This window comes from Pinus tabuliformis, chromosome 1_2 (assembly GCF_031772625.1).
Source record: "Pinus tabuliformis cultivar Carrire ecotype Pingquan chromosome 1_2, CPIR1, whole genome shotgun sequence".
NCBI classification, from domain to species: domain Eukaryota; kingdom Viridiplantae; phylum Streptophyta; class Pinopsida; order Pinales; family Pinaceae; genus Pinus; species Pinus tabuliformis.
Genome location: NC_142298.1, coordinates 791,363,710 through 791,382,209, shown reverse-complemented (window position 1 = coordinate 791,382,209; position 18,500 = coordinate 791,363,710). Strand labels below are relative to the sequence as shown.

Below are 18,500 nucleotides of genomic sequence, written 5' to 3'. Positions count from 1 at the left end.
TTCAAGAAGAGTCTCCATTAAAGGTCCTTCATCTTCAAAGGGAGGCACTCAAGATCAAGGCCTATCAATGCATATATTCAGAACTACACATTAAGAAGTTTTCATGACCAAGAAAATCTCTCATATGGCACCTTGAAGGAAGCATCTTGAAAAGTTCCAAGAACTTAGAAGTCAAATCATAAAATATTCAAGGAAGTAGCAAGATCTCCTCATCACTAACAATCTCAAAGTAAGTATTTTTATGTCCTCTTCTGAACATATCAAAATTTCTATTTGCAAGGAGAGCAACAAATTGGTTAGGACTACTAATTTCCTTGCATGGAAAAATAGGACTGATATACTTCTTAAAGAAAATGAACTTATGGACTATATCAAAGGGAGTGTCACTGTTCCTGCTAAGGAAAAAACTTAAGCCCTAGCAAAGTACAATAAGGATGAAATAAGGGCTCAAAGGATTCTGATAGAATCCATCAAGGACCCTCTCATTCCTTATGTTTCCAAACATGGAACATCTAAAGAAATATATGATAAGATGGTGGAGATATTTTCAGTTAGTACATATGGAGAAGTGATATCATTGCGTAATGAACTATATAAAATGAAGATCTCCAAGGAAGAAGGAATAACTCCCTACTTCATGAAGGTGTCTGAGATGAGAGACTAGCTGCAAGAACTGGGAGAAGTTATGTCGAATAGAGAGATGACAATTGTGGTGCTCAATGCATTACCTGACGAATGGGGCAACTTCACATCAAGTATATATTCCAAGAAGGAAACTACCCTGTTGAATGAACTTTGGTCTCTATGAATAATTGAGGAGACTAGACTTAAATCCAAAGATGATGTGGGATTAGAGGAGCAGGAATTTACTGATATGGCCAAGAGAAAAGGAAAATTTGGCAAGTTTTGTCCACAGAGAAAGGGTAAAAGATATATGTCCAAAGTCCAATGCTTTGGCTGCCAAGAGTATGGAAACTATAAGAGGGATTGTCCTAATTTCAATAAGGAAAACAATAAGTGGAAATGAGAAGAAGCCCACATTACCTAAGAAGTGAAAGAAGAAGATAAGAAGCAAAAGAAGGAGGACCCTCCAGATCTCTGCTATGACTGAAATCAACTTATTCACATAATTCTTCTTTAAAGATTTTGGTATCATAGGAACATGTAGCAATAGGATAGAATGCATGAATTATGAGAATGGCATCTTTAGGAATATAAGAGAATTATGTAGAGATAGCTCAAGTAAAGAGATTCATGTAGGAAGGATGTAGCCATTGGATAACCTCATCAATGCATAAATAAATGATCATGATCAAGAAGAATCATCTTAGAAGGCCACTATCATCAGCAAAAAGAAGCATTTGTGGGATGAGGACTAAAAGTATCCTTCGATGGAATCTTCAATAGAGGTTTCATGACTTTCAGGAAAAGCAGATTCTTGATAGGAATTCCACTTATGGGGATTCAAGAAATGATGATATGTAGGCAAGGAGATATCTAGCAAAGAAAAGGAGATTGAGGTAATCTCAATCTAGGAAGATGTCAAAGGAAGCTGAAATGATCAAGGAAAGAACTAAGATAAGGTATGTATGCATCTGTGTTAAGTCATGTCATCATTTACATTAATGAGCTTGGAAAATTACTTTAGAATCATGGTATAGAATAGGGTAGATCTCTTTTCATTAAGAATATGCATGAAGGCATGGTTCACACACTGATAATGGTCAACATGAGAAATGTCATCATATGAAGTATTAGTTGATTGAAAAGAGAACCTATAAAGAAGCATGTGGGAAAAGAGACCAGGAATAAAAGGACACCATGGCAATAGGAATCAACATTCGACAGATTTGTTGAGACAACTCCTGAAAGAAGGCACATAAGTCTGACCAAGGAAGAAAAAAATCAAAGGACCATTGACACTTGGAAAGGTCTTGGAGATATGAACATGAAGGATGCTAATGATTGAAGCCAACAATATGTCATGATGAAGATCCATCTCATAAGTCATTGTTTGATTTAATTTTATGTTTTGATTTCTTGAATAATATCTGGATGAGTTCATGTAGGGCTATTGGAACAAGGGTTGTAAGTGCAAGTATAACTAGCATTCATGTGGTGGATGGAAATTCCTAAAAGAAGCATGATGAGAGAGAAGTAGCCGTATGAAAAAGGTTCCAGATATGTATCAAGAAAGCCACTTTCCATGAAGAGAAGAATGACATGACGAACCAAGAAGGAAAGCGATTAGTGGCTGATGCCCTACAAGGAAGAAGCTCGACTGAATTTCATGACATTAAGGAAAGAAAATGATCAAGAAACTGAAGGACCCACAAAAATAAGTTGCTGATGAAAATAAGGGTCCCTAGTTGGAAGGGAGCTTTGACAAGTCCCTAATTAAGAGGGAGCTTGGGCAAGTCCTTGGTCAAAAGGATCTTGGGTACATTCCTTCATAAGAATGGGCATATCTTCCCTAGTTGAGAGGGAGAGATAGACACAACATTCTTATCTTCACTTGGGAAGAAATAATGGAGGATTGGGTAATCATTTGTTAACTGATGCTCTTTGAGGATGTGTAGGTCATCCATGATATGAGTAGGTAAGAGGACTGATATTCTTTTAGGGCTGGGAACCTAAGACAAGAATAGTCCTAGAAGGTCATACTCAGTGAACACCCGGATGTGTATGTACCTTGAGAGACAATGATGAAGGTGTCTATAGTCATTGGTGTCGCCAACATTGTGCTTTGATCTAATAAGAGATAGAGCTGTCAGTCAAGGCCTTGTTGTGGAAACAATGTTGGTTACTATGATACTATAACAAATGGATTGCCAATCCAATTTCTCTTATGTGGATTCTTCAGATTGAAAATGTCAAAACACCTTGTAATGATTTATGAATACCTCCCTAGTTAAGAGGGGGTGTTGAAGAAAGTGTAACTAGGTTTGATCTTCATAAATGTAATTTTGATCTTTGTACTTGTAAAAGAAAAGAATTATTATTTTTGTCATTATCAAGAATGAGTTTCTTACCCATTTGATAGGTCAAGCACATGTTTAAGTGCTTCTAGGAAAGTGAAAGAGTCAATGTAATTGTTGAAGAGCCATGTGGCATGTTACACTATGTAAATCTATGTATTAGAGTCAAAGAAATATGTCAAAAGAGATCCTCCAAAGCAAAGACAAGTCTCCTCTTCAAGTTGGCTCAAAGAAAGGAATTTTTGGTGCACTTAACGACATGTCGGTCTCACTAGCTCAAGTCAGCCCAAATAGGAGGGACATACTCCTATATATAGGGCCATTTGATCTCATAATTATACCATCAAGCTATCTATGAAGTTAGCGAAGAAGAGAGACAAGAAGGAGGTGCGAAGAAGAGCAAACGGTTTCTTCTAGGCAAGCGGAGAAGCAAAGAAATAAATCTGGATTTTTGGGACTATTTTAGGGATCTTTTTTGTCACACGTGTGAAGGATAAAGGGCTTATTTTGCTTCCATATCAGATCTATAATTGCTGTCATAAGAAGTAGCTCATTTTGTCTAGAAGAGATCAACCAAAGTCTCCTCATAAAGCGAAGAAGGGTACACCTAAAGTGAAGAAAAGAGGCAAGTAAAAAGGTCTATTTCAAGCCCTAGATCAACCACACGTGTGAAGAAATCAGATCTGCAGTAGGATTAAGAGGATCAAGCTCTAACTCAGAGATATACCAGAAGAAGAGGCTCATTATCTAGTCCAAGTGTCAAGAAAAAAGAAGATTGGAAAGCGAAGGAAAGGAAGGTACCAAAGAAGAGGTCTTTAAGGAGACCTAGAGTTTCTACAGTTTCTGGAAAAAGGAGAGAAGGAAAGTTCCATCAATTTCCATAAGAAGTGTGAAGAAGAGATCAAGTTGTAGTATAGAAGGAGGCATTGATTGAAGGACAAAAAGGAAGTTGCAAAAGAGAGACTGTGTCTTGTGCTTGGAGGATCTACTAGTCAAGGGTCTAGGGTTTGGCATTTGTCAATTGAAGCTTCAATAAGAGAAATTTGTAAAAGGGTTTTCCTCTTTAGGATAGAGAGATTTTTCCCTGGATGATAGCCAACATCTTGTGTTCCTGTCTGCTTTTGTTTTGGTAACTGTTTGATGAAGAAAGAGAACACACACTAAGAATAATAAGAAAAGTAAAAAATACTTCACAAACAGTTATCATTGTCAGAAGAATGTATCCATAACCTACATGCCCTAGATTCTTCAACAACTATAGCCTAAGATGGGGCCAACATAAGGATATCTACCCACAGTGGGATGCTATCACGACTAGTGCCAAAACTAATTTTCATATATATATATATATAGGATGAGCCTAGGTTGGGGCGAACCCAAGGATAATTGTTAAAATTGGCAATTAGGGCCAAACTTCATGTGAGTCTACTTATTTATGGCAGCTGATATTTTTCTTGGATTCCTCTCATCGAGAGGTGTATGATTGATCTAAAGATCATCTGATTCCAAAATGTATTTATGAAGATATGAATTTATTTGTGTTATGGGTCAATTCGTCAAGGTTGACCAACAACCAAATTTCCCCCACTTGTCCTCTATGTTTGAGTATAAACAGAGGTGGCCTTCTAGTCATTTGGAATGATTTCTTGTGATATCTCTCCACTTGTCTTTGGGTTTTTGTGGGAGGAGAGATCTAAAGAGGATATGCTTCCCTAGAGGAAATGCTCTAGATCTAAATGTTGCCATGAAGGAGGCTTCCACCACATAGCAAGGAGAAGCCTCAATGCTGGTCTAGAAGATACCTATTCGATGTTCTAGAAAGGCTCCCATACGCAATCCTAAAAGGAAGATCTATCCTTACCCTAGCCACAGTAAGGAAGTGTCTTAGCCACTGAAATCTGGCCGCTGTCCTAGCCCTAGACGCAATCTTCTATCCACAATCTTTGAAGAGACTAGGCCACAGTTTAAGGAGGGATTTTATGTGCCCTAACTGCATTCAGTACAAGCCCTAACCGCAGTCATAAGAGTTGGCTCTTATATGTTGTCCAAAGGGTCCTCAATCTGTTGTTCAAAGGGTCCTCAATACGTTGTTCAAAGGGTCCTCAATCCGTTGTCCTAAGGAGAGGTCTACACATTGTTCAAAAGAGACCTAGCCACAGTTTTGTGTGTGCCCTAGTCACAGTCACAATGCACCCTAAATGTTGGCCTCATTCCACAGCAAAAGAAGGACTCTATGCTGCCCCAACCACAGTCCTCAAAGGTGATATAATCCGCAGTCAATGAGGGTTCTATGCAGCAAGAGAAGGCTTCTTATACGCTGCCATGGAGAGCCCTAAATTACAGTAAGGGAGAGTACCCTAGACACACTTGAAGGGAGGAACATCTAGACACATTCTGGTCACAATCAAAGAGGATTGTATATGCAGCAAGAAGGCACTCACTCACAACTATCTAAGGGAGCCTCTATACGTTGCAAAGGAAGCCTAGCCGCAACATAAATGAGACATATATTAGCATAAAGGAGCAACATGGAAACCCCTGTAACAACATGTTAAATACTGTTGTTCTAAGGCATGGATGAGGTACATTTGGGAGCAACAGTCACTAGATTAGAAGACAAAGAGCTAAGTTTCTATCTGGGATCTTGTTTGGATTTGATGCAGGAGTCTACTACTACAGCTAGCTGCTTTGCTAGGCTGCAAGCCATTGCAAGCAGCTAAGGTTGTTCCAAGGTAGTATTGTAGTATGCATTAAGTGTAGGTGGCATCATGGATTAGGAGGGGCTCTCCTAGGTGGTCTGCAACCGTTGAAGGGCTTATTTACCTAACAACTTGATGCAACATGATGAAGGATGCACCATGATGAGATGTAGCATGATGAAGGATGCAACATGATGATATGCGACATCATGAAGGATGCAATATGATGAGATGCAACATGATGAAGGATGCATCATGATGAGATGCAACATGATGTTGGATGCAACATGTTGATGGATGCATCATGGTGATGGAATCACCTTGGAAGTATGTTTGTCTTCATCCGAGTTCAGAACTACAGTTCATGTCCTCAAATCTATAACCTCATTATGTCATCTTCATGGTGAAGATCTCTGCTCTTATTTTGTCAAGTCAAAGTGTTGAATTATGATGTATATGTACTATCTCTCTCTGTTGAACTATTGAAGAAGATAAGAAGAATTGATCAAGGGTTTTCCCACATTGGGGTTTGTCCCTGGCTAGCGCAACATCTTGTGTCCTCTTGTTTTGACTTGTTTTTTGCGATTTATGTTTATGTTCTATCTGCACTTTACTATCATGCTGATGTGAATATTGTCATTGGGCTAACATGGAAAAATTAAAGTAAATTGTGCTAAGCATAGAACATAACAAAACTTAACAATATCTAATTTCCAAATGATCTAATATATGTAGATCATATATCACAAAATGAATTGATCCTGTAATAAGATTATGAAAAGATTCATGTTCAAATTTTTTCTCTAGATTAGAAGTAATGGAATTGGAGAGGACGCTGATGCTATCACGAGGATTGCTCTATTGAGCTTGGATACCCCTTGGGATAGTTTAATTTCCACAAAAATGACTTCCATTTTCAACCCCTCCCCATGGGATTTGAATTTTAGACCGAATAAGGACTAGACCCCACTTAAACCAATTAAACATATATAATTTAAAAAAACATGAAATTTTTAATCATGAAAATTCACTCTCATTTTACCTTGAATTTTTTTAAAATAGTCCAAAATAATCCTTCCTAATATTATTAAATAGAATCATTTTTAATAATAGTAAACTACAAAAACTACCACTTATATAGGGAGATATGATTGTTCAAGAACACGATAAAAACTGATAATGCCGTCATAATGTACCATGGTAAATTTATCTGTCTTAATTGGCATGACGTGCTATTTCTAATTCATAATAACATAGGTGAATGGAAAGTATAAATTTCACAAATATAAAGGGGAAAAGGAAAATAACCAAGAAGTTTTTGGTCTAAAATTCACATCACATTGACAATGAGAGCTCCAGTGCACTGGTTCCTGAATGAAAAGGGCACGACTCGTGAAAAACAATAGTTTCCCTAACACAGATCTTATAATAAAAAATACCGTTCATGTTCAATTACGCCTCAATGAACCATCAGCTGCCTTCATCATCGTTATGAATTCGTTGAAGCTCATGAACCCGTCTCCATTACAATCGAATCTTCTGATCATGGCCTGACAGTCACCCAGACTGCAAGGCTCTTTCAAACTGGTTAAAACATGCTGAAGCTCATGGGGAGAGATGGCTCCATCCCCATCCCTGTCGAACATTTTGAAGGCAACTTTCAAGTCTTGGACTCTGCGCGAGCTGTCCACCCCCTCGGTGTTGAGTGCCAAGAATTCTGATAGATTGATGTGACCGTCTCCGTCCAAATCCCCCACCCCAACAATCACCCGAAGCTCTTCCTCCGTCGGGTTCCTGCCCAGCGATCGCATGAGCTCGCCTAGCTCCGACGGCGATAGTTTCTCGTCGCCATTAACGTCGAATTTCTTGAATACTTCCACTAGCTCCACAAAACTCCTAGACCGCAGGCTGAAAGAAGAACGAGACAATACTTGAATGGCCTTATCTTCCTTCCCTTCTCTTCTCGGTGACATCTCCCCGGATGGATTGGATGACCCTTTCGAGGATTGGGAAGCCGCTGATTTGGTTGCTGGAGACACCGACTGAGATCTAGAAGGCAATATACAATGCAAACATCATGATCATCGACGCGATGGTTCACCCTCTGATTTTTTGTAATTGAGAAAACATTGAAAACCCATTGCAACACCACGAATTATGATCCCAGCTCTCACTTGTTCTACAGTTAATTGATTGAACACTTATGTATCCAAAGGCACTCACTGCTCATAGAAATCCTTATGGATTGATATAAATACCGCTCATAACAAACGTTATGGATGAATAAATATAAAGCACTGGTCATGACCCAATGTGTCACGCCCCTACACCTGCGGTAGTCTTTCAACCGCTTATAGTGAGGTGCAACACCACTGAACACTTTCTTTTCACCAATACTTATGTTCATGGACTACGCCTTAACATTCGATACTTAGTTTTATTTTTCTTCACCAAGTATTATTATTAGCCTTTATACTAATGAACACCCATACACATTCATTATCCACAACAATTATAAATATACAACACAATTGCAATAGTATAAAGGGAGGGGCAACTCCCTGAATATGAGTCTTGCCCAATTTCAATATATTTTCAATCCTTCATAAAATATAAGTATACCTTGGAAACCCCAAGTTTTATACTTAGCTAAAATTCTAACTTCGTGTCTTGCCATGAGCTTCCCACCTTGTGCACACCTTGCACGGTGGTCACTCTTACATCCCACACTTAGCCAAATTTTCCAACCGGCAACACCTCCGTGCAACCTCACACGAAACTCCAACCACGGGTGGATGCCTTCGTTTCACCCCTACCCGAGTTCATCATCTCGCCTTCGCACTATCGGGCAGGCACCTTTGTTCACCCTCCACCCAAGTTCGCCAACCGACGGGCGGGCGCCTTCGTGCAACCCTCCACCTGTGCACACAACTGACTAGCGGGTGGGCGCCTTCGTGTAGCCCTCCACCCGCACTCTTAATGGACGGGCAGGTGCCTTCGTGCACCCTCCACCCGTGCTATCAACCGACGGGTGGGCGCACCTTCGTGCGGCCCTCCACTTGTGTCACAACCGACGGGCAGGCGTGCCTTCGTGTGGGCCTCCACCCGTGCTGCCAAATGACGGGCGGGCGCACCTTCAGGCGGCCTGTCGACCTGTGTCAGCCGAACCGTTCAACCTCGTGTAGCTCGTGTAGTCTGCCCAACAGGCGGGCACATGTGCCTTCGTGCGATCTTCGCATTAAGCCTGCTCCTCCATGCTCAAACCTGCACCTTCGCACCTCGAGCTCGTCCCTTGACTCGTTTGAATGCTTGTTGATTGATTTGCTTGATGCCTTTGCTCCCCAACCGTGCCATCCATATATATGGCGGGTGGGCGAGTCGTGCCACCTGGCCGACTCGTCCAACTCGTCCAGCCGATGCCCTCCATACTTGCAAACTTGTTCAGCTTTGTTGGTCGGCCTGCCTATCACCCAGGACCACCCACCAACCTTCACCCACATCGCAAGTCTATGAGGTCAGCCCGTGGGTGACTTGCCAACTCATCCCCATGGTATAAACTTGCCCAGCCAAGACTCCTCCACATGCATTATCACTTGCTCGCTCGTTTGCCTTAGCCGTAGCTCACCTCTTCGCACTAGATGTGCATCTTACCCGTCGCACGGACCGCAGGTCCTTACATCCTCCTCCACCTGAAGTCATTGTCGTCCTCGACAATAAGCCATCATGGTAACCATCCTGCCACCAAGATCATCATCTCATCATCTCATCCTCGGTCCATGATATCAACCAGTCCATATATTGCAAACATCCCTGCAACATATGTAAAACAACTGTCTCCACCATGTGTCATCCCATCCTGTGAACTGTCGTCAGATACTCCAACATAATGCCAACATCTCTCTGCACACTTCCGGACCTCATGATTCGAACTAGTCGGGTGATCAGTCCAACTGTCACGCTCAAAACATAAGAATGCACATCCTTATGCCTACACTAGTCTTTCTCAGACTCTGCCACATCTTGGACTCACCAAGAATCTTTCCCATGCTTAGGTCCATGGAAACTCCATCCCATCTGCAACATGTCATGATGCTAATGCCAAACCATTCCTGCACCATCTATCATACCTGCTCAACCTGTTTTAAGGACTCACTGCCATGAGCAGCTAACAATGAGCCCCATCTTCTATGTCATCTAAGAAGATGTAGAGGGAGTAGAGCCTGAAGGCTCACCCTCACTAATAAGCTCAATCCATCTGTCAGGATCCTCTATCTCCATCCTCTGCAGATATGCCACCCGATCCTCCTCATGGACATTCGGTCTCACATAAACATCCTCGTCATCATCATCCTCAACCTCTTCTAGCCTTCTTGACAAATCCAAGATACTATCAGATAGTGTCCTGATAACCAATGACTGCTCGGTAAGCTTTGCCTCAGCAGTAGACAACCGCTTACATACATCATCCAATCGCTTCTCATCCTCCATCTGCATCACTGCTAGTTTACAATCAGGCCTTGTCACACCAATGGGTACATCTTCCCTTCCATCGTAAATGTACAACTTCTTCAAATGTGGAACAATCATAGCATCATATTGTTTCAAGAATTCCATCCCCAGCATAGCCTCATAGTCATCAATCCACACTATAGTGAAGTTGACTTTCCCGGTCCACTCACCTAGTGTTATGTCCACCCTTTCAGCTATACCAAGTACAAAATCAAGAGGAGAATTCATCGTCTTCATTTGTGCCTTCACCGGTACAAATTTCAGCCCAATCCTTCTCACAACATCCTCACTCATGAAGTTATGAGTAGCTCCACTATCTACCATAGTGAGTACCTCCATACCTCCAATATTCATTCAAACATACTCCAAGCTGTTCCTTTCAGGATCCCTTCGAGAGACCACTTCCATAGCAGCAGCAGCTCCACGAATCTGCATCATCCCCACAGAAGGTTCTTCTTTCTTCTTATTAGATTGTACAATAGCGGCCACTTTCGGTCTAGAAGGACAATTCTTCACCATATGTGGTTCAACACAAATCCAACACTTCAATGGTTTCTTCGTCTTCGTCTTCTCATCTGATTTCGAAGCATCATCTTTCTTCTTCTCTTTCGGCTTATCGAACTTCTTTTTCTCATCAAAAGCTTCATCATAATGCTCCACCAATCGATCCACAACAGAAAAATCTTCTTCAAGTGTCTTTATCTTCTACCTCTTGACTTCATTGCGTTCCCAAGGTTTCAATCCAATAATGAAGTTGAACACCTTGTCCCTCTCCGCCATGTCAGGAAGTTCCAGAACCGCACTTGCAAACTCCCGCTGATATGTCTGTAGGTTCCCTGTCTGCTTAATAAATTTAATCTTCATCCTTGCTTCCCATGTTTCATCCTGAGGACTGAAATGAGCCTGCAAAGCTTTCTTCATATCATCCCAAGAAGTAATGTCATCAGCACTATCATTGGCAATCTGATCCATTCTCCTTCTCCACCACATCTTAGCATCTTTCGTCAAGAATTGAGCAGCCACTTTCACCTTTGTCTCATCATCGGATAGACCCAAGCATTCCAAGTATTGCTCCATATCCCAAAGAAAGTTACCAAGAGTCTTCGCACTTCTTGTACCATCATAAGATTCTGGTTCCTTGACTTTCACATGAGACACTCCTCCACCTGAGTTATGTCTCACGGCCTTCTTCAACACCGTGATCTCATCTCTTGCATCGTCAAGAGATTTCTGCAAGTTCAAGATCTCTGCCAGACCTCGATCCCTTGCTTCTCCAATCTCCTTGACTTCATCTTCAAGTTGTGTACACTTAAGATCAGTGTACTCATGTCGAGTCCAGAGTTCATCGAGCTCTTCCCTCATCTGCACATTAGCCTCTAGTTCCTTCGTGACCAGAGTCATCTTTGTAGTCCAGTAAGATTCCAATTCCTCCATTCTCTCTAGTATCCTTTCTATAAAAGCCTCGGTCGCATTGTGGCTAGATTCACCCGATACAACATGAGTTTCACCTGCCATCTCTACTTCCTCTTTCCTTCTTTGCGATCTAGTATAGACCATCCACCAGCTTCACTAGTTCCCTGCAAACCGAACCAGTTCTTGTTTCACTTGTATGTGAAACCAACTTCCTTCACCTGCAAGTACCTATTTCCACTGTCACTTCATCACGAGCAACCCTGCTCTAATCACCAGCTCCAACCATGAGCTTTGATACCACCTGTCACACCCCTACACCTGCGGTAGTCTTTCAACCGCTTATAGCGAGGTGCAACACCACCGAACACTTTCTTTTCACCAATACTTATGTTCATGGACTACGCCTTAACATTCGATACTTAGTTTTATTTTTCTTCACCAAGTATTATTATTAGCCTTTATACTAATGAACACCCATACACATTCATTATCCACAGCAATTATAAATATACAACACAATTGCAACAGTATAAAGGGAGGGGCAACTCCTTGAATATGAGTCTTGCCCGATTTCAATATATTTTCAATCTTTCATAAAATACAAGTATACCTTGGAAACCCCAAGTTTTATACTTAGCCAAAATTTTGACTTCGTGTCTTGCCAATGAGCTGCCCACCTTGTGCACGCCTTGCACGGTGGTCACTCTTACATTCCACACTTAGCCAAATTTTCCAACCGGCAACACCTCCGTGCAGCCTCACACGAAACTCCAACTGCGGGCGGGCGCCTTCGTTTCACCCCTACCCGAGTTCACCGTCTCGCCTTCGCACTATCGAGCGGGCGCCTTCGTTCACCCTCCACCTGAGTTCGCCAACCGATGGGTGAGTGCCTTCGTGCAACCCTCCACCCATGCACACAACCGATCGGTGGGCGGGTGCCTTCGTGTAACCCTCCACCCACGCTCTTAACCGATATGCAGGCGCCTTCGTGCACCCTCCACCTGTGCTGTCAACCGACAGGCAGACGCCCCTTCGTGCAACCCTCCACCCATGTCACAACCGATGGGCAGGCGCGCCTTCGTGCGGCCCTCCACCTGTGCTTCCAACCGACGGGCGAGCGCGCCTTCGGGCGGCCTGTCGACCCATGTCAACTGAACCATTCAACCTCGTGCAGCTCGTGTAGTCTGCCCGGCGGGCGGGCGCATGTGCCTCCGTGCGACCTGCGCCTTAAGCCTGCTCCTCCACACTCAAACCTGCACCTTCGCACCTCGAGCTCATCCCTTGACTCGTCCGAATGCTTGTTGATCGATTTGCTTGATGCCTTTGCTCCCCAACCGTGCCATCCATATATATGGCGGGTGGGCGAGTCGTGCCACCCAACCGACTCATCCAACTCGTCCAGCCGATGCCCTCCATACTTGCAAACTCATTCAGCTTTGTTGGTCGGCTCGCCTATCACATGGGACCACCCACCAACCTTCGCCCACATCGCAAGTCTATGAGGTCGGCCCGTGGGTGACTCGCCAACTCATCCCCACGATATAAACTTGCCCAGCCAAGACTTCTCCATGTGCATTATCACTTTCTCGCTCGTTTGCCTTATCCATAGCTCGCCTCTTCGTACCAGATGTGCGTCCTGCCCGTCGCACAGACCACAGGTCCTTACACAATGGGTCGGGTCATTGACATGACTCGGCACGGTCTCAATCTCTTGTGTGATGCATGTCTGGTGTAACCCTAACCCTAAGAGTAACAAATTATTAATGCTTTTTTATTATTGAGTTGATTTTAGTCCAAGCTATAAACCTAATAAAATGCTTATCATCATAATTATATGAAATTAAATTATTAATATTTATTTATTATTGAGTTGATTTTAGGCCAAGTTATAGACCTATCCATCCCTAATAAAATACTTATGATGTCCCTAATAAAATACTTATTATCATAATTATATGAAATTAAATTAAATTGGACACCCTTGAGAAATCCAACCCCTTCTGTGACGACAAAAACACAAATTTTATATTACCCAATACTCATAATTCACTTACCACTCTGCATTTCTCATATAACCACCACCCGCCAACCTTCAAAGGGTATTGTCCACGTAAACTTGATCACAAACTCAAATTTAAAAGGCTATGTATTGTAAGTTGAAACATATAAAGTAGATCACAATACTCAAACTTAAAGGGTTACCTATGGTAAGTTAAACTAGAAATAAGAAAAGTAGGGGCAAATTTTGAACAATAAAGCATAATAAAAAATTATAATTCAAAAAATAATATTTTGTGTATTTATTTATTATTGTTATTATTATTTTTTAATTTTGTGAATGGTAAACTAGATAAATTGTGATGGAGGATAAAGAATCAACAATATCAAAAAAAAAATCACATATAACTCTAAACGATTTGAACAAACCCTTAGACTTTTTGTATATTGTTTATTAACTATAGAATAATTGTTTATTGTATATTTAAATGAATTGGGTTCATGGCTTTTGATTGCTACATTTAACGTTATCTTTTTCATTTACTTAACAACTTTATTATTATCAACTTTATGGTTATCCTTATATATTTTTAGAAATAAAAAATAAAAAATATAAAACATTTAATATTAATAAATTTAATGTTTTTGGTAAAATGTATACCATATTAAGTATATTTTTATAAATTTGGTATTTTTTAAAAAAGTTAGTAAAAATATCATGAACATTATTATTGCGCTCTATAACCCAATATGAGGGTATGGGTAGATTTCACTTAAATATAAATGTAAAGGTAAATGTAAATGTAAACTTAAACATTTAACATGTAATGGGGTAGATCTCACGTAAACATAAACTTCAACATTAATATTTTAATCTAATGTCGACTCTATTTAAAAATCTAAAGAGTTTTACTAACATTCAAAAAAGAGGTATGGTAAATAAATAAAACCTCCTTTTATACTTCACATAATGGTAAACAAGTAAAAATATAAATAAACTAGAGGTATAGTAAATAACTATTTTTTTTTTTTTTTGTATTTACTCCATAAAACTCTTTATATTTACCAAAGCTCAAAAACTAGATTTTATTTAGGTGAAGCCTATGGGCCAAATACCATTTTAATACCATGGGATAAATACCATGGGCCAAATACCATATTTATAAAAGAGATATGGTAAATAAATAAATATAAAAGAGGTATAAAGAGGTATGATACATAAATAAAAATATATCAAATAGGATTAGAAATTAACATCTAATTATATACCAAGCTTATGGGCCAAATACCATGGTAAATAAAAGAGGTATGGTAAATAAATAAAAATACAAATAAACCAAAGGTATGATAAATAAATAAAACCTCATTTTATATTTACTCTATAATCCTATTTATATTTACTAATGCTAAAAAAATAGGTTCTATTTAGGTGAAACCTATGGGCCAAATACCATGGGCTAAATTATTATTAATACCATGCAAAAAAAATATTATTAACCCTAATATTTGTAGATTTTTTTACTTGTAGATTCAACAGCTTATGTGATATGCTAAAACATAAGACAAGAATTGATCACTGACAACACTAAGCAGAAAAGGAAGAATTTCATTAGCACAAAACACAATATTTTTTTGGGGAACAACTGCTCAAAACTCCGACTATCTATATTGCATTATGGTCAATTCTTGCACAAGTAAAATCTATCTATCTGCTTCACAAACCAGCTCAGGCCAAAACTTAGCCAAATCTACTTGCCCACACTAAGCAGAAAAGGAAGAATTTCATTAGCACAAAACACAATATTTTTTTGGGGAACAACCGCTCAAAACTTCGACTATCTATATTGCATTATGGTCAATTCTTGCACAAGTAAAATCTATCTATCTGCTTCACAAACCAGCTCAAGCCAAAACTTAGCCAAATCTACTTGCCCAGCCCCTACTTCCTTACGTAATTCCTGAGAGAATTAACCCATATTTAATTGGGAAATTCCTTACGTAATTCCTGAGAGAATTAACCCATATTTAATTGGGAAATTCCTTACGTAATTCCTGAGAGAATTAACCCATATTTAATTGGGAAATTCCCCACTCATAACTGTGCAATCCATCCATAGGTCCTTAACTAATTGCATGCGCCATCTGTACAACTCGTAAAATTATACAACTGATAGTACACTATCCCTGAACTCTAATCTCAACTGGGTATTCCTCTAAATTGACATGCATGAGTTATTTATGAGTGAATCTTTATTTAACTAGTGGAGCAATGGAGCTTCCCTGGTGCTTTTCCCCACTACTAGACCTCCTACTAATTCCTCCGTGTTTGAACTAGTTTAATTAACTTTAGCTCATTTAGACCGAGTTAATTAATTACAACTCAAAAGAACTCAAGGTGAACCCCTAAAACTCTACATGACTCTAGATAGACTTCCAACTCAAATTTAGTGAGCCAACTAAGTCAAATTAACTTAGTTAACTATTACAAGTTGCTACAAGAATATAATTTCGATTTAATTCCTAATTTAATTCAAGGACAAACTAAATTAAGATTTCTTGTTGCTATTTTTAACACTCCTTCTCAATAAGAAAGGGATTATATGCTACCCCGATCTTACCTCTATAAAACTCAAATTTACATCTTGACATGACCTTTGTCAAAATATATGTCTCCTATTCCTCTGTGGGAATGTACTCCAACAACATAATTCTCCTTTGCACAAAATATCGAAGATGATGATACCAGATATCAATATGCTTGGAACGATCATGAAGAAATGGATTCTCAAAGAGTTTGATACAACTTTGATTGTCACAGTACATCACTGTTGGATCCATTTGCTGACCAAACAAACCAAACATAATCTTCCTCATCCAGATAGCCTCACAAGCTACTTGAATAACAGTCATGCACTCTGCTTCTGCTGAACTGAGTGCAACTGATCTTTGTTTCATGTTGTACCAAGAAACAAGTGCTGACCCAATATTGAAGATCCCACTTGATATTCTCTTCCTGTCAGATGGATCCTCTTCCCAATTTGCATCGATGAAGCCTTGAAGCTTCACTCCCTCTATTTGTTTATACCAAAGACCATATTGAGTAGTGCCTCTGAGGTATCTCAACACATGTTTGGTTGCATTCCTTTACAACTTGGTCGGCTTATCCATTGCTTGAATAAGCTGTTTAACTGCATAACAAATGTTCAGTTGTGTGTTCACCAAATAAATGAGTGAACCCACAAGCTGTTTGTAAATAGTAGCCTCCACTACTTCACCAGAAGTAGCATCCTTCTTCCTCCAGTTACCAGCTAGAGGAGTCTCCATGGGTTTATTAGTCTCCATGTGGAACTTCTTGAGTATCTTGTTGGCATACTTGCCCTAAGAGACAAACAATTACTCATCACCTTGCAATAATTCCATCTATAGAAAGTAGTGCATGAGCCCCAAGTCCTTCATTTCAAACTCTCTTGCAAGATCCCCTTTGCAAGACTTGATCAACTCGTCATCACCTGTCATAATCAAATCATTGACATAGAAAACAATAACAAACAATTTACCTTCAACCACAATATGGTAAAGGTTCACATCTGCTTCAATTTTGGTGAATCCCAACACAGTGAAATAACTACCGATCCTGGTGTACCAAGCACAGGGTGCTTATTTCAGTCCATACATCGCTCACTTGAGTCAACACACATGCGACACTCTGTTAAAGGTCTCAAATCCTTCAGGCTCCTCAATATATACCTCTTCCTCAATCATGCCATTGAGGAATGTTGTCTTTACATCCATCTGATGTATCTTCCATCCCATCTGCGCTGACAGTGCTAGAATGGACCTGATTGATGAGTACCTTGCAATAGGAGAAAAAGTTTCATCGTAATCAATCCCCTCCACCTGAGAAAACCCTCTAGCCACAAACCTGGCCTTATGTTTCTCCACACTACCATCTACTACTTTCTTTACCTTGTAAAGCCATCTAGAACTCACCACTGACTTGTCTTTTGGTCTTGGGACCACATCCCAAACACTGTTCCTGACAATGGAGTCATACTCCTCAACCATGGCATCAACCCAAACTGGTTGTTGCACTGCTTCCTCAAAAGAGGATGGCTCAATCTCTACACATCCACTCATCAGAGCCATGTAGCCAGTGTACCTCTCTGTTGACCTCCTCTTCCTGCGCTATGATGTGGGTGCTCCCACATTCTCTCTTCCATCATGCAATAACCTGTTAGCCTCTTTGGTGCACTTTCTCCCATCTCTGGAAGACTCAACATGAGTGCATGTCTCCACTCCCTGCCCCTCTGCACGTGGCTGCTCCACATCATTCCTCAACCACATGTAGCTAAATCTCCCTCTCAAGGGAACATCTCATGGCCTTCTCTTCATCAAATTTACATCTTTGCAAACCACTTTCATCCTGCTGGTTGGCAGGTACACCTGACAATTGTGAAGTGTATCATTGTACCCCACAAATATGCCCAAATCTGTTGTTGGCTTTAGCTTTTTCTGTGCATCTTTTGTAACATGGTAGTAGACTAATGAACCAAAGATCTTGAAGTGTGTCACATCTGGTTTCTTCCCTGAAAAATCCTCTTCTGGTGTACTCATCTTGAGAATTCGATGAGGACTTCTGTTTGGAAAATAAACAACTGTGTTGCATGCTTCAACCCACAAGTGTAATGGTAGGCCCTGATCATGCAACGTCACCTATGCCTCTCCCACAATACTCTTGTTCTTCGTTTCAGCCACCCCATTATGTTATGGGTTATGAGGTGCTATCAACTCTCGTCGAATGCCTTCTGATGCACTGAAAATTTTGAACTCATTCGACACATACTCTCCACTTTTATCACTCTTGAGAGCCTTAAATTTCCTGCCAATATCATTCTCGAAAAGT

At 40.3% G+C, this 18,500-nt stretch overlaps 1 protein-coding gene across 1 annotated transcript; it reads right to left on the bottom strand.

Moving 5' to 3' along the window:
* Positions 1 to 7,125: 7,125 nt before the first annotated feature.
* LOC149208274 (calmodulin-like) lies at positions 7,126 to 7,650 on the bottom strand. Its single transcript, XM_089398288.1, has one exon. The coding sequence runs from the start codon at positions 7,648 to 7,650 to the stop codon at positions 7,126 to 7,128; it is 525 nt and encodes a 174-aa protein (XP_089254414.1).
* Between the last annotated feature and the right edge of the window lie 10,850 nt (positions 7,651 to 18,500).

Bases quoted from the DNA above. Each gene is read 5' to 3' on its own strand.
- LOC149208274 (XM_089398288.1), bottom strand. From the start codon at position 7,650: ATGTCACCGAGAAGAGAAGGGAAGGAAGATAAGGCCATTCAAGTATTG.